Genomic DNA, 13,655 nt, shown 5'->3' with positions numbered 1-13,655 from the left:
TTTGAAGCCATTCTAGATAATATTTAAAAATGAATATGAATACATAGGGATACTTAAAATGTCCCGTCGCTAAACAGCACCCCCGTGTGGCCCGTTTTATCTCCTACCCCTACAACTAATCAAGGTGGGACTGAGGTTTACAAAACCTGAAACTTGCTTAAAATTGTCCCGTGTGTGCATTGTTCACGATTAATACTGTGTTAAGAAGTAAAATGCTTTCCCCGGCTGGTGGAGCCCACATGCGTGTCCTTTAAGGTCGGTCACACGGGGCCTTTGTGTGCAAAATGGCCCTCAGCGTAAGTCCGATGTGAGGGAGATGCGGGCTTTAACACCTGCACCGCGGAGGACGCAGCACTTTTCATGTTAATGAGCCGTTCCCTCTCCACTCCCACACCTTTTGCCGCTCCCCGACCACTCGGAGCACACGCATCCCGCCCACGGATACCTCCACAGGGGCTTCCGAGCGGTTACAGCACCGGTCATGATCTGGAGGCGCATCGTGGCTTTCTGCGTTCTGCTCCATTTCGGGGCCGAAGCGCGCACTCGCCCGCGGAGGGGCGCCGCTACCTCCGCGGGTGCCTCGAGGGCTCCCAGGGGTCCTGCCTTCGAGTCGTGCCGAGTCAGCCTGACCCCAGCCGAGCATCGAGTTCTGGACGACAACACACACGAGGTGAGGTGTTACTTTACATGTTCTTTTTCACGAATGAAATCAAAGTCCACAGTCTCCTATTATTGAAAAGCAGCGGTTCTCAAGCTAACGGTCGTGGTCTATTTTGTGGTCTTCTGATGGTTTGCATTGTGGGTCAAGTAAAATGGTGTAAATTTACCTTATTTAATCAATAACCTTGAAATTGATCCGTTTTATGCTTGAAATAAACAAGGTTTTCCCCTTTAGGTACTTTATATGCACAGGCTCATATCAATAAATGGGAATCTTGTTATTGGTCAAGCTTAATTAGAAATGATAAAATTACATAAATTAATTGAAAATGGAAACTACTTTCAAGTCCTACCAAATTCCAGTCATAAAAATAATTTTGATCTTCTGTTGTGTATGTTATGCCATTTTAAAAAAGGTTCACTGTAGGGAATGTATGTGGCCTGCGGATGTTTCTACATATGCTTTACGAAGAAAGTTGAGTCATATTTATACAAGTCTCAGTTTTTGAATACACTATTGAATTAAAATTTCCCATGAGATTGTAATTTATTGACATACAATATACATCAATAGATAATGAAATCACCATTCAGTATGGTACAATACATGCTTTGCTCATTTTATCTTTGTTGCTGTTTCATCCCAAACTTTTCTTGTATTTAATTAATAACTTTTATGCATTTGCAATAATTATGATATACAAAGTAAAGGAATGCCAATACAGTGAAATAGGTTTTAAATGCAGTTAGACAGCTAATTTGGTGTGGTTTTGCTTTCAGACAGGCTTTAATGGCGACGACGGCTCCTATGTGATTCTCACGTGGGTCGGTGATGGTACTGGGGTGAGTGTTGCAACAAAACATCACTACTATACAATTACATGGACAACAGTATCATAAGCACAGTTGCATCTTTGTAGGTCATTTTGGTGTTGTCCACAATCAGCGCTCCCATAGACACGTTCCTCGAGGGTGGCTCCTCGCGTCTTTACCGAAGGTGAGTTGCAAATAATATGCCATACGAATGCATTATTGTTCAATCCTATCTTCCTTTCCAGTACGGATTACGGCAAGTCCTTCCACGACATCTCGCAGAACATCAACCATACGTTCATCAAAGAGGAGTTTGGAGTCAGCGTTGGACCAGGAAGTTCTGTGAGTTTTCTTTTAGTCACACTCACACACATGCACACCGTCATATGTGGGAATCGAACTCATGGTGCCTGCACATAAGACATGTGAGTGTACCACTACACCAGGGGTGCCCAATACGTCGATCGCGATCGACCGGTCGATCGCCAAGCCACTATTGGTCGATCGCGTGATATTAAAATGTTTTTATTTTTTTTTGCACTTGACGCGTGTACAAACAACGGCGCTAACAACACAACACAAACACGCTAGCTCGCGGGTTCCCTCCAATTGTCAGAACCCTGTTTTTTCTCTTAAACTTAAGAAAGGGTATAAAAATGAGTGGGGCAGCTGGCCATAGTAAGAAGTATCACTTGCATAGGAAATGGGAGTAGGACTTTTTTTTCACGATGACATATATATTTATATATATATATATATATATGTCATCGTATATATGACATCGTATATATCGTATATATATATATAAAAAAAAATTATATATATATATATATAATTTTTTTTTTTTAGTGGGTAGATCTTTGTGACTTGGTCATTTCAAAAGTAGCTCGCGAGCTGAAAAAGTGTGGGCACCCCTGCACTACACCATCAGCCATCCCGGAAGTTCTGTGAGTTGAAAGTCATGTGCTAACTGCTGAATGCTAGTAGATGCTAGCATGTTAGCAGTGGCAATGTTCCTCCAAAGAAAATGGTATTTGTTGTTTTCAGATTATATTAGGACAACTACAACTGTCACTATTGAATATTAAATTATTTTATCAATTATTCCATTGATTAATTGAATAATCAAATATAATTTTACTTGCATTAAAGTGCGTTTGAAAACATTTTGCTCCGATTACTGTTTAGATTATTTTTCTTTATTTGATATTTTTTAGTGATTTAAAAAAAAAAGCAATACCGTACAAGAAAAAGTGATGGTCATTGTTTTCCAAAGTGAAAGCAGATGTTTGCCAATTTCTTCTTGTGAGTAAACACAAAAGACAAACAAGTCTCCGTTCTTGAAGGACTAGATAAATTAGAGTATTATTACTTTTGAGAATCTGAAATCAGAACATTTGGACAATCTTTAGGAAATCGCTAAACAATTAATTGATTAATTAAGATACAAGGCGATTCATTTGGTAATTGATTTGTTGTCGATTAATCAATTTCGAAATACTTCACACTTTGGTTGGTCTTCTTTGCTATTTTGTTGGTTAGCATGGTTCTTTGGCCCAGAGCCCCATTTCAGCCACACAAAAATGGCTCCCAGCCTGCCAATTTTATTTAAGTGCTATCAAGTACTTCACAACTCTGTCTTCAAAGCTCCCATTCCCATAACTGTATATATGACTGAAACAGGTGATATTAACCGCTGACACACCCGTGGTGGACCATCCGGGCGGCATCATTTTCACCTCAACAGATGCCGGTGCCACCTTTCGCTTCATTCAGCTCCCCTTCCACCTGGCTCAGCCTATCACCTACCACTTCCTCAATCCTGACTTGTTGGTGGCGCTTAGCATCGACGTGAGTCACACACACGTTTGATCTACTTATTTTTAAAAAAAAAAGTGCAGACAATGTTATTGCAAGCACACTCATGACATGTCACGCCTTTGGGAGAAGAGGGTAAACACGACCAGTGTGTTCCTGTTCCTGACTTCCAGGGTGCTCTGTGGCTCTCGCTGGACTTTGGCGCCGCGTGGAATAAAGTGCATGATGGAGTGCATTCTTTCTCATGGTGAGAATCAACAGGATGTGGCACACAAAACCACAGTTTCAAAGACATGAGACACCATTTTTAGATTTGATTCATCTTGAAAGTCTAATTTGTAGACTCTTTCTTTAGGGGAGCTGGCATCAATTTGTTCTTCAGTTCCAGCAAAGCAGACACAAGTAAGAGTGCAAAAATTACAGCTGTAAATAATTTATCCAGTCCAACTGGATCTTTAAAAAAAAAAATCTCCATAATATTTATCAAGTAAATTTGGTCTCCTGTTGTTGTAGTGGATGCAGAAGAGAGAGGCGATCTGCAGCTGAAGAGGACCAAAGACCTCGGGAAGATATTCACCGTCATCCACGAAGATGTCTACAGTTTTGGCTACATTGGAGCTTTTCTCTTCTTCTCGGTCATGGAAGATACGGTGAAACATCTTCAAATAACACACTGCTATCGATAATGCTTTCAGATGACATTTGTGTTATATTTCCTGCCAGCGATCTCCAAGGGTCATGTATTTCTCATCCGACCAAGGAGACACCTTCAGTCGAGCGCTACTCCCATCGGCATCCACAGAACAGGTAAGAATTTCATAACTTTCCTAACTAAACCATATTTATAATGTTGTTTCAGTTACGAATAAAAAAAGGAAGCCAAGTGAGGAAAAAAATGTCACATTCAGGCTTTCAGCATAAAAGGCTAACATTACTAGCAGCTCACATTATTTTGATAATGGATAATGCTCCTTGACTAAGATACTGGCTACCAATACTAACTAGCTTAACGTCTCTATTTACGGTTCTCGTGTTTGGGATAGAATTAGCCTATAGATTTTTAGCCTTTAGAACACTTTTTTACTGATTTAAATCTAAATTATCTTTTGTTACTGAGTTCACTTTGGACAACTTGACTGAAGTGCTTGTCTTAGAAACTAGACGCTAAAGGGGACACGCACACTCAACGTTAGCATAGCATTGTTGTTCAATGAAACCCATTTATTCTCAAATGTGAGCATCTACAAATCAAATTCATTCAGTTCAGGGGTACAATTAGCCTACATTTTTCAGCTGTGCCTACATTGGAACATTCCCAAATGCAGCTCGCACAATTTGTTGAAATTTGATAACGTAAAGCAGATTTAAAACATAATCACAGACCTTTTAATCAGATTTAGCTACTTGTAGCTGTTTATTAAACTGATGACACAGTTCCAATGATGACCTTTTCCTTTTCAACACAGTTAGTGGCGGAGTAAGGTAAATAAATAAATAAATAAATAAATTAGACAAGCCAAAAATATCATCTGAGTCAAACACGTTTCTCATGCCTCCTCCATCCTCATTTGTATGTGTTTACAGTTTTACTCTATCTTGGACGGAGACGAGGACATGCTCTTTATGCATGTGGACAATCCGGGAGGTAAACACAAAGATGAAAATAACTAAAAACCTGGCACAAAAACAGTTTTTTCTTTGTTGTAATGGAAATACTCAACAGCAAATACTGAACTGGTTTCACGAGTTCTGGCTGCTGCTGACAAATCATTTCATCATACTCGTTGTGTTTGCGCACACCATGCCCAGCTGGACAGTATTTTCTTTCACCTCTTTTCCCTCTCTTTCCCATCAAGCCTTTTCCTACTCTTCTTAACATCTCCTAAGTCTCCGAAAAAGCCACAATTCCCTCATTTAAAAAAAAATTCTGGTCTTAAGTTGACAGGACTTCAAATAAATCAAGGGAGATTACATCTTTTGTCACCAGCAGTGGGCGGGAGATTTAGCTTGCGCGTGCTGACAAACATATCTTGAGATCAGGGTGTATCACAAGAACACACACAAACACACTCTTAATGTGTTTGTGGTCTGTTTCAGCTGACCTTGTCCTTCATGACTGTACATGACGGATTTATGACTTGACATCTATTTTTTGAGTAAAGTTTTAAACCAACAGCCAAACATACACAATTGGAAACGGGTAACAGTTTTTTAACTTTTGCAAAAGTCAAGATGTAATAGCTCAAGGATTCTCGAACTGTGGCGTTTTATGGAGGTTCGATTTATGACCTTTACACTAGTTGTTGTTAGAAACACACCTAATTCAAATGTTCATGATCCTGATTAATTGGATCAGATGTGTTTAAAGAGATAAAACTCTAAAATATGCGGATTTGAGGACTCAACTTTGAGACCCCTGGGCTAGATTTATGACTTAAACCATTAACCCCTTCATTCCCAATGACGACTATAGACGTCTAAGATCTATTTTAACTGGGCTGGCAGTGAATGAGTTAAGACAAACACACTGCAATGTTACACTATTGAGGGGTTAATTGTGATAAATATTTGGACTCTCAAGGGTTTTCAGGACACAGACAAAAATCATACATGATTGTAAACTCCCGTAGACACCTACTTTGGGACCATGTACACATCAGATGACCGTGGCATCCTTTTCTCCAAATCCCTTGAGCGCCACTTGTTCGACGGGCAACGAAAAAGCGATTTCCGAAACATCACATCACTCCGCGGCGTGTACCTCACCAACAAACTGGACAAAGGTAAGGCGAGTCGGTTCCGGTGTCGTGTTGGACACGGTGTCAGAGATTTGATTTGTTTTCATTTGCTGTTTCAGATGGACGAATCAGATCTGTCATTTCATTCAATCGGGGAGAAACGTGGCATCGGATTTCCAAACCGTTGAATGTGGAATGTGGCGAGGAAGTGAAGAATGTGCGTTGAATGCGGTTCATTTGCGTTTATATTTGTCTAACCTATCACTGTTTTTCACAGTGCAACCTTCATATTCACGGAGAACATAGTCGCATTAATCACATCGTTCCAATGCTTCTCATGTCCGACCCCACTGCTGTCGGCCTGGTCATCGCACATGGTAACAATCACAATTTTATTTTTGATTCAGGTGTATGTATAACTCTCTTGTGGTTTAGGTTCCGTGGGTGACTGCCTGTCATCATGGCAGTATCCAGATGTGTTTGTCTCGTCTGATGGGGGTTACAACTGGAGGGGCACGCTGAGGGGTCCCCACCATTACAGTATACTGGATTCTGGCGGTCTCATTGTAGCTGTGGAGGCCCGACGTGATGGAAAAGTCAAGACGATCAAGTACGAAACAGGCTTATTGTTGTTGACTTCTGCTCTTGTTGGTCATCCACAAACCCAATTCCATTTTAGTTGGCAGGTCCCCAACATAGGTTCCCAAAAGGTTTCATTACTGTGGTCTTATTTATTGTCTGCAGGTTCTAAACCAGCTTCCAAGTGGCGATACTCGTGTTGTATTCACACCTCTTGAGATAAACTTTTCTGGTTGTGCCTCAGGTTCTCGACAGACGAAGGCCAATGCTGGAAGTCGTACAACTTCACTGAGCAGCCCCTCTTCTTCGCTGGCCTGGCTTCTGAGCCAGGCACCAAGGCCATGAGCGTCAGCGTATGGGGCTTCCGTCCCGAGGATGATAACCAGCCCATGTGGGTGGCGATTACCATCGACTTCCAGAGCCTCATCACAAGAGAGTGTGGGTGGAAATATTAACTTAACTCTTACGCTTATTCTCCCTGACTTGAGATTCTGATATCATTCCTTAAGGTGATGATCAAGATTATGAGGAGTGGTTGGCGCACTCAACAATGGGAGGTGCTTTGGAGAGGGATGGCTGCATCTTGGGTGTCAAGGAAATATACCGGAGACGGAAGAAACAAGCCGTGTGTCGGAACGGTCGCGGCTATGTCACGATAAAGAAGGAAAGTCCCTGTCTGTGCACCAAAGAAGATTTTTTGTGGTGAGGACATCAAATCGCAACATATGGATTCATTCAGTAGCAAACTAGGGCTGTCACGATCGAATATTTTTAGAATCGATTATTCTATCCATTAGTCCATCGATTATTTGAATAATCGGGTATAATTTTATTTGCGATAACGTGTGTGAATAAAAACTCATCGTCCCTCTGCCGATAAGTGTTTATTAACAATTATTTGTTTGTTTTGTATTATTTAGTGATTAAAAAACAGTTAAGCAATATTACACAAGACGCAGTAAATGCAGATGCAAATGTCTTCTTTTGAGTAAACACAAATGATAAACCAGTCTACTTTCATGAAGGATTTGAGAAATTACAGAATTATTACTTTTGAGAACCTGATATCAAAAGATTTGGACAATCTGTAGTTGAAAATGGCTCTAAGCAACGACTCGATTATTAAAACACGAGGCGATTAATTTGATGATCGATTTGGTGTCGATTAATTGATTAGTTTTGTCACCTTTTTAACAAGCTACCCTTTGAAACAGTGACTACGGCTATCAGCATCACGAGAACACATCAGAGTGTGTACGACAGCCCGACCTGCACAACAAAACCTTGGAAATGTGCTTGAATGGAGAAGAGGATGAGCTCCTGACGACGGGCTATCGCAAGGTCCCGAGTGACCGCTGTGAGGGGGGATTTTCTTCTCAGTTAGCGGTCCAGACTGTCATCAGACCTTGCGGTGTCAAACCCAATCTTGATTCAGCTGCCCCACATCCCACTGCACCAGTGACACACTTTGATACACCGGTGAGTAGCTTTGAAATCCAAAAACTCAAAACACCTTTATACCTTTTATTGTGTTTCCAGCAAGAGAGGATGGTGCTGATATTGGTGTGCGCTGGCGCAGGCATCATCGTCCTAGCCGCTATCGTTTCTGCTCTGGTTGCCATCAGGAGAGGAGTTTATCAGTACAGGTGAGCTAAGCGGTTGTACATTCGGAACACGTTCAAAGATTTTCAGAGCATTTCTGCTGACTATTGTTTCACACTGCCACCCTGCAGGGCACCAGAGTATCGCTTCTCCAACCTCCAGATTCAAGATGATCGTAATGCAGCCACATGGGACCTTGAAAGTGCCAACAGCAGCAATGGAACGGCCTGTCCTCGGGATTCAGATAATGTAATCATCACTCGCATTAAATAATGCAGATTTTTTTGTTGGAATTTTAAAATGATTTAGCATGACAATGATGTCTTTTTTCCAGCAAAATCTTCTGCAATGAAACCCATTTTGGACTGACACTAAGTGGATTTAAAGAGCTGTGACAAAATGAAATAACTTTATTTATTGACATTCATTTGCTTGATATGCTTCGCTCCAGCCTTGATTTGTACATGTTTCATTTGAATATCATTACATGTGGATGCTACTCTTGTTTTATAATGTTTTTTATTATTATTAAATTAATAATGCACAATATAAGTTATATAAAGAAAAACGGGCGGTTTCTTTATTCTTTGTTGTTTGAAAGCTTTGCTTGTTGTTTGGTGAAAGTACCAAGTGAGGTCGCTACAGGGTAGCAGACCTCTTGACTGAACAAAGAAGAACAATTCCGGAAGTAAAAAAAAGATCATCTCTTAAATATGATGTCTCACTATAGCAATAAAAAAATAAAAAAATAAACTTTCAAACCAGTAAGCCACCTATTATCTTACCACATTTATCGTAACAACCTCTAGGCTTGTTTCATTTTTTTGTTTTAAAAAAGTAAACACACGTCTAGTATTTCCCGTTGCCACCTACGCTTCTTTTTTGGGGGGGTCAAGTGTGAGCGCTTGTTGGAATAAGCAGCTCTGGTGTCACTTCTGGATTCGACACCCGGAAAGTCTGCTTGTCACCGCCGTTATTTGTAAAACTGGTAAGACAATCAAAATTAATCAAATTGCCGCAATTGTCATTTGATCAGACTTGCAAATATCACTTTTAATTGCACTGTTAACTAACGTCGACGAGAGTCCTTTGAACGAACGTTACGAGGTCGCGTCTATTCTTTTCTAAGGTACCAACATGTTCGTAATATATCAAAGAAACATTATTTAAGAACTATATTAAAAAGTTCAAATTTGTGAAGCTATACTGTTTGTATTTTAAATGAAATTAGTAGCAATCAAGTGGCACTCCCAAAGAGGACCAACTTTTGGTAGCAGCTCGCCAACAGGAAGTGATGTTAAAAAACACTTTTAAAAACTAGATGATGCTAAATATGAATATTTCTATAATGATAATACTTTTGGTAGCAGCTCGCCAACAGGAAGTGATCCTTAAAAAACTATAGAAACTAGATGCTGCTAAGTATTAATATTTCTATAATGATTATTTTTTTTGGACGTCTCAGGGTGGCTGAAGTTGACTGAATATGGTGCGAACTGGAGGTAAACCCCCAAGTTTAATGAAAAATAAAATCTATGATTTCTGACGTTCCGACAAGGGACACTGACAAAAGAAACTCTCAAACGTGGTTCTTTCTACCCCCAGGTATTTTGAAGTTGGCAGCACTCATCTCCGCGTTCATCATGGGCATCTATCTGGCGTTCCAGCTGCTGGAGATAAGGATGGAGTTTCGGCTGGGAAGCGTGATGGGTAAGTGATGAGGAGCAGAGAAGCTGGGGATGCAAAATGCTCAGATCCAGTAGCGCCCCAAAGAGGGGGCCAGGGGTGAAAATTGTCACCCCTATAAATTTGCTGGCCGCCCCTCCCACCAGTATAGACTGTAGTACAGGGGTCACCAACCTTTTTGAAGTTGGGAGCTACTTCAAGGGCACCGAATAATGCAAAGGGCGACCACTTTGATAATACACTTCTGAAATAACAAAGTTACACAGTGTACCTTTAATTTTATATTTTTATTAATGATATTCTATGTGAAGACACTGAACATTAATGTTAGTGGGAAGCCTGGCATTGCATGCTCTTCACCAGTGTACTGTAAACTATTTTTAGAACTGGCCTATGGCCGACTGATGTGGTCGCTGCGGGCGACTGATGTGGTTGCCGCGGGCGACCTGGTGCCCGCGGGCACCGGGTTGGTGACCCCAGCTGTAGTAGCATCAGTTATGTATTCCATCCCAAATGCAAAGCCGACCAGGCAAGCTGTGTTTTTTTTTTTAATCTGACTTTTGTAATGAAATTGATGGCTAGACTAGTAACATCAATGTGGAGAAATGTAAAGCAGCTCAAGCGACCACAACTAAAAATCAAGGGCTTTCCCCAGTAGTTGTTTTGTTCACCATAAATGTACACTTATGCATTATATGTTATTTACGCAGTGAAACATAATTATTGCGGAATTAATAACATTAAGTGTACTTTTTAGTCTGAACATTAGAACAATTGTAACTAACATTAAATATAAAACTAAAATAAACTCAAGTATATGAGTAGGCATCTCCTTAAGTCTCTCTGATAGTTTTCCACTGGCCAGTATAATGCAGAGGTTTCAAACTCAAGGCTTGAGAGCCAGAGCAGGCCCAGCCACATCAATTTATGCGGTCCACAAAAGCAAACTATGTGTATTAATTTTGTAAATTGTCTTCACTTTTAAAAGCACTGAGACATTTCAAGCATTTTTTATTACCAATCACCTTTTTAAACTAAATTTAATATTTGACAAAAACAATCACTTCTGAATTCATAACGAGTTATTCATCAATTTGGTGTGCTATCCCCAAATTCAGAAAAAAATTCAGAAATTCTGAAAATTCACCATGTCTTGTTTGTACGTCTTGTTTTTTTGTCTTTTAGGCAAATCGGGTCCCTTGGAAGATGGCTGTAAGTATATTTTGTGTGGTTTGAATGCCAACCATTTGATCACTCAAAAAATCTGAGGGAAAATCTGCATTCGCCAAGCAGCCAAACGAGTTGGGCACAAGTGTGGACGTTCCAAGCCGTGTCCTGCCGGTCAGTTTGCCTTCAAGATGTCGAGTGGTGCAGCCAGCGTGGTTGGGCCCAAAATGTGCCTGGAGGACAAAATGTAGGTGACCTTTTATGACTTCATTTGATTGTAAATGCAATACTATGTGTTTGATGAAGGTGTTGGAATGAGAAGGAAGTCAAATACTACCGAGAAACGAAAGGAGAGTGGGCGTGCCCTCTTTAACACACATCTGATATCTCATCTACCTTGTTTTTTTTAGGCTCATGAGCGCCGTGAAGAACAACGTGGGACGAGGAATTAACATTGCCCTCGTCAACGGTAATGCCACAGCTTCATGTTTGAATACAAAATAATGCCAGTGACAGCGATGGATTGCATTCACTTTTTGATTCTCTTCACGGGATGGTTTTCATCAAACAGATTGTTAAATTACAATCTGACCTCGGTTAGTTTACTGATGAAGAGTTTCCTGTTGAATGGCGAGCCATCTATCTTCACTGCCAAAATGGCTGCATTAATCCAAAATGGCAGACGTTTGTTTTCTTGGGCAAGGCTTCTTTTAACTTTTCTTTGTGTGTCTACACATAACAACCAAATTTTATGATGTTTGTTCAAGTTCTGGCCTTGACTTGGTAGGATGTTATGTTTTACAAGTCGCTCAATTTTGCCACCATCTTTCGACAACACGCAATGGCAAAAATGAAAATATTATTTATTTGCGCTATCCAACTGTCTAGCAATTAGACAAAATCTCCTGTGGGTATTCCTATATATTAATCTTCCTATTTATTTTCAAACATGGCATCTTGAGACTGTTGTTCTTCTTATGATGTAACAGTTTGGTTGAACTAATTCTTTGTTGTTACACAGGAAGAACTGGCGTGCTGAACAAAACAGACTTCTTCGACATGTGGGCAGGAAGTGAGCATCATATTACTACTTCACAGTAGGACTGTCACGATCGAATATTTTTAGAATTGATTATTCTATTGATTGTAAATGGCAAATAAATACAAAAGATAATAAGTTTGCTTTCACAAAGTCTGTTTTCATGACTGCATAAGTCAGAATAATTATTGTTGAGAGGCTGAAATCGGAGGATTTGGACACTGAAGTTACACAATGACTAATTGATTATTAAAATAGTTAATTTTATAGTTGATTGCCTGTCGAGTAATCGATTAATTTTGAAACCTCAGAGATGAAAACATGAGCACAGAATAGTGTGTCACATTTCATCCTAGATGTGGCACCCCTCATTCAGTTGCTGAAGGGAATTGAGGATGGGACGGTGGTGATGATGGCTTCCTTCGACGATCCCTCCACCAAGTAGGGACATCAACTGTATTCACATCCATGAATCCCAACCTTTAATTGATAATTGATTTTTTTTTTTTTTAGGCTCAACGATGAAGCTCGGAAGTTGATTGCGGACTTGGGAAGCTCGGCTATTAACAACGTGGGATTCCGGGATAACTGGATCTTTGTTGGCGGGAAAGGGATCAAGACTAAGAGTCCATTTGAGCAGGTAGTGAGTGTGGACAATCTGTTTAGCCAAAGCTTGTCTTGATGTTGGGAAAACAAGTTTAGATGGACTCTGGTCTCAGAGAGAAAAACTCGAGTCCCATAAAACTAATTTAGAATAATTAAATATATTCCACAGCAAAGCAATCGCTAATTGTGATTTTTTTTTTAGCCAGTCAGAAGCCTGAACATTCGTTTGCCATGTTTGTTGCAGCACATCAAAAACAGCGCAGACACCAACAAGTTCGAGGGCTGGCCTGAAGTCCTAGAGATGGAAGGCTGCGTGCCTCGAAGGGAGGACTGACCCTCGTCTTCACTTGAGCCATCCCGCCTTTTTTTGCCGTCCCATCAGACTGTTTACCGCCAACAATTTTCTAAAGGGCTCGTGGTGAGAACATGCAGGTGGAGCTCATTGATAACAAGGGATTTATCTGCTGGAATACCGTCATACCTTAATCCAGTTGTATTATTGTTATTATTATTGTTGCACTGTCTGTGTTGCCTGCTAACTCGCCTTCACCCTGAACCAAAATGTACCAACTTTACTGTGAACTATGTAAATATATTTTGTTGCGGAGAGTTCAATGAAAAAAATAATAAATCTGGTTTGTTTTTGTTGGATTGTTTTCTTAACGGTTGATGATTAATCTACAACTTTTGGAACTTGGTTGTTACACTTTAAACACATGATTAGATATTTATGTAGATGTAATTGCCATGTACACTTAGGTAAATTTCCACACCAGCTTTATTAGCAAACGGTTTTAAAAAAAAAAAGCCACAGAAGCTCCAATTGACAATGAATGACACCCAGGCCTACCAAATTATTTTTCCCGTTCAAAAAATTTAAATGAACGCCTTTCACATCAGTTTATTTACGTTTAGTGTTCAATGTTCCTAATTTTGTAAACTGTTAT

General features: G+C 40.2%; 2 protein-coding genes across 4 annotated transcripts; both read left to right on the top strand.

Moving 5' to 3' along the window:
• The first annotated feature begins 320 nt into the window (after nucleotides 1-320).
• Nucleotides 321-8,788, top strand: si:dkey-159a18.1 (sortilin). Of its 2 annotated transcripts, none has more exons than XM_037243605.1 (20): nucleotides 321-670; nucleotides 1,445-1,503; nucleotides 1,581-1,657; nucleotides 1,719-1,815; nucleotides 3,157-3,324; nucleotides 3,465-3,538; nucleotides 3,647-3,693; nucleotides 3,805-3,941; nucleotides 4,015-4,098; nucleotides 4,876-4,936; nucleotides 5,922-6,074; nucleotides 6,149-6,246; nucleotides 6,307-6,406; nucleotides 6,465-6,639; nucleotides 6,853-7,046; nucleotides 7,118-7,310; nucleotides 7,823-8,087; nucleotides 8,148-8,254; nucleotides 8,342-8,459; nucleotides 8,545-8,788. In XM_037243605.1, exons 1-20 carry the CDS (start codon nucleotides 361-363, stop codon nucleotides 8,560-8,562), a joined length of 2,535 nt encoding a protein of 844 aa, XP_037099500.1. In that variant the 5' UTR covers nucleotides 321-360; the 3' UTR covers nucleotides 8,563-8,788. The 2 variants fall into 2 exon arrangements, with proteins under 2 accessions (XP_037099500.1, XP_037099502.1); XM_037243607.1 differs by having other exon boundaries at nucleotides 322-670; nucleotides 1,441-1,503; nucleotides 8,545-8,787.
• A 94-nt stretch (nucleotides 8,789-8,882) lies between these two features.
• Nucleotides 8,883-13,359, top strand: fam3c (FAM3 metabolism regulating signaling molecule C). 2 transcript variants are annotated; one of them, XM_037243608.1, is made up of 10 exons: nucleotides 8,883-9,198; nucleotides 9,676-9,712; nucleotides 9,816-9,920; nucleotides 11,082-11,108; nucleotides 11,187-11,310; nucleotides 11,474-11,532; nucleotides 12,085-12,135; nucleotides 12,459-12,543; nucleotides 12,616-12,742; nucleotides 12,953-13,359. In XM_037243608.1, the coding sequence occupies exons 2-10, from the start codon at nucleotides 9,697-9,699 to the stop codon at nucleotides 13,040-13,042; spliced, it is 684 nt and encodes a 227-aa protein (XP_037099503.1). In that variant the 5' UTR covers nucleotides 8,883-9,198; nucleotides 9,676-9,696; the 3' UTR covers nucleotides 13,043-13,359. The 2 variants fall into 2 exon arrangements, with proteins under 2 accessions (XP_037099503.1, XP_037099504.1); XM_037243609.1 differs by having other exon boundaries at nucleotides 8,884-9,198; nucleotides 11,190-11,310.
• The last annotated feature ends 296 nt before the right edge of the window (nucleotides 13,360-13,655 follow it).

Source organism: Syngnathus acus, chromosome 23 (assembly GCF_901709675.1).
Source record: "Syngnathus acus chromosome 23, fSynAcu1.2, whole genome shotgun sequence".
In the NCBI taxonomy this organism is placed as follows: domain Eukaryota; kingdom Metazoa; phylum Chordata; class Actinopteri; order Syngnathiformes; family Syngnathidae; genus Syngnathus; species Syngnathus acus.
The sequence above is the reverse complement of the archived record's forward strand: the minus strand, read 5'-3'. Positions and strand labels throughout refer to the sequence as shown.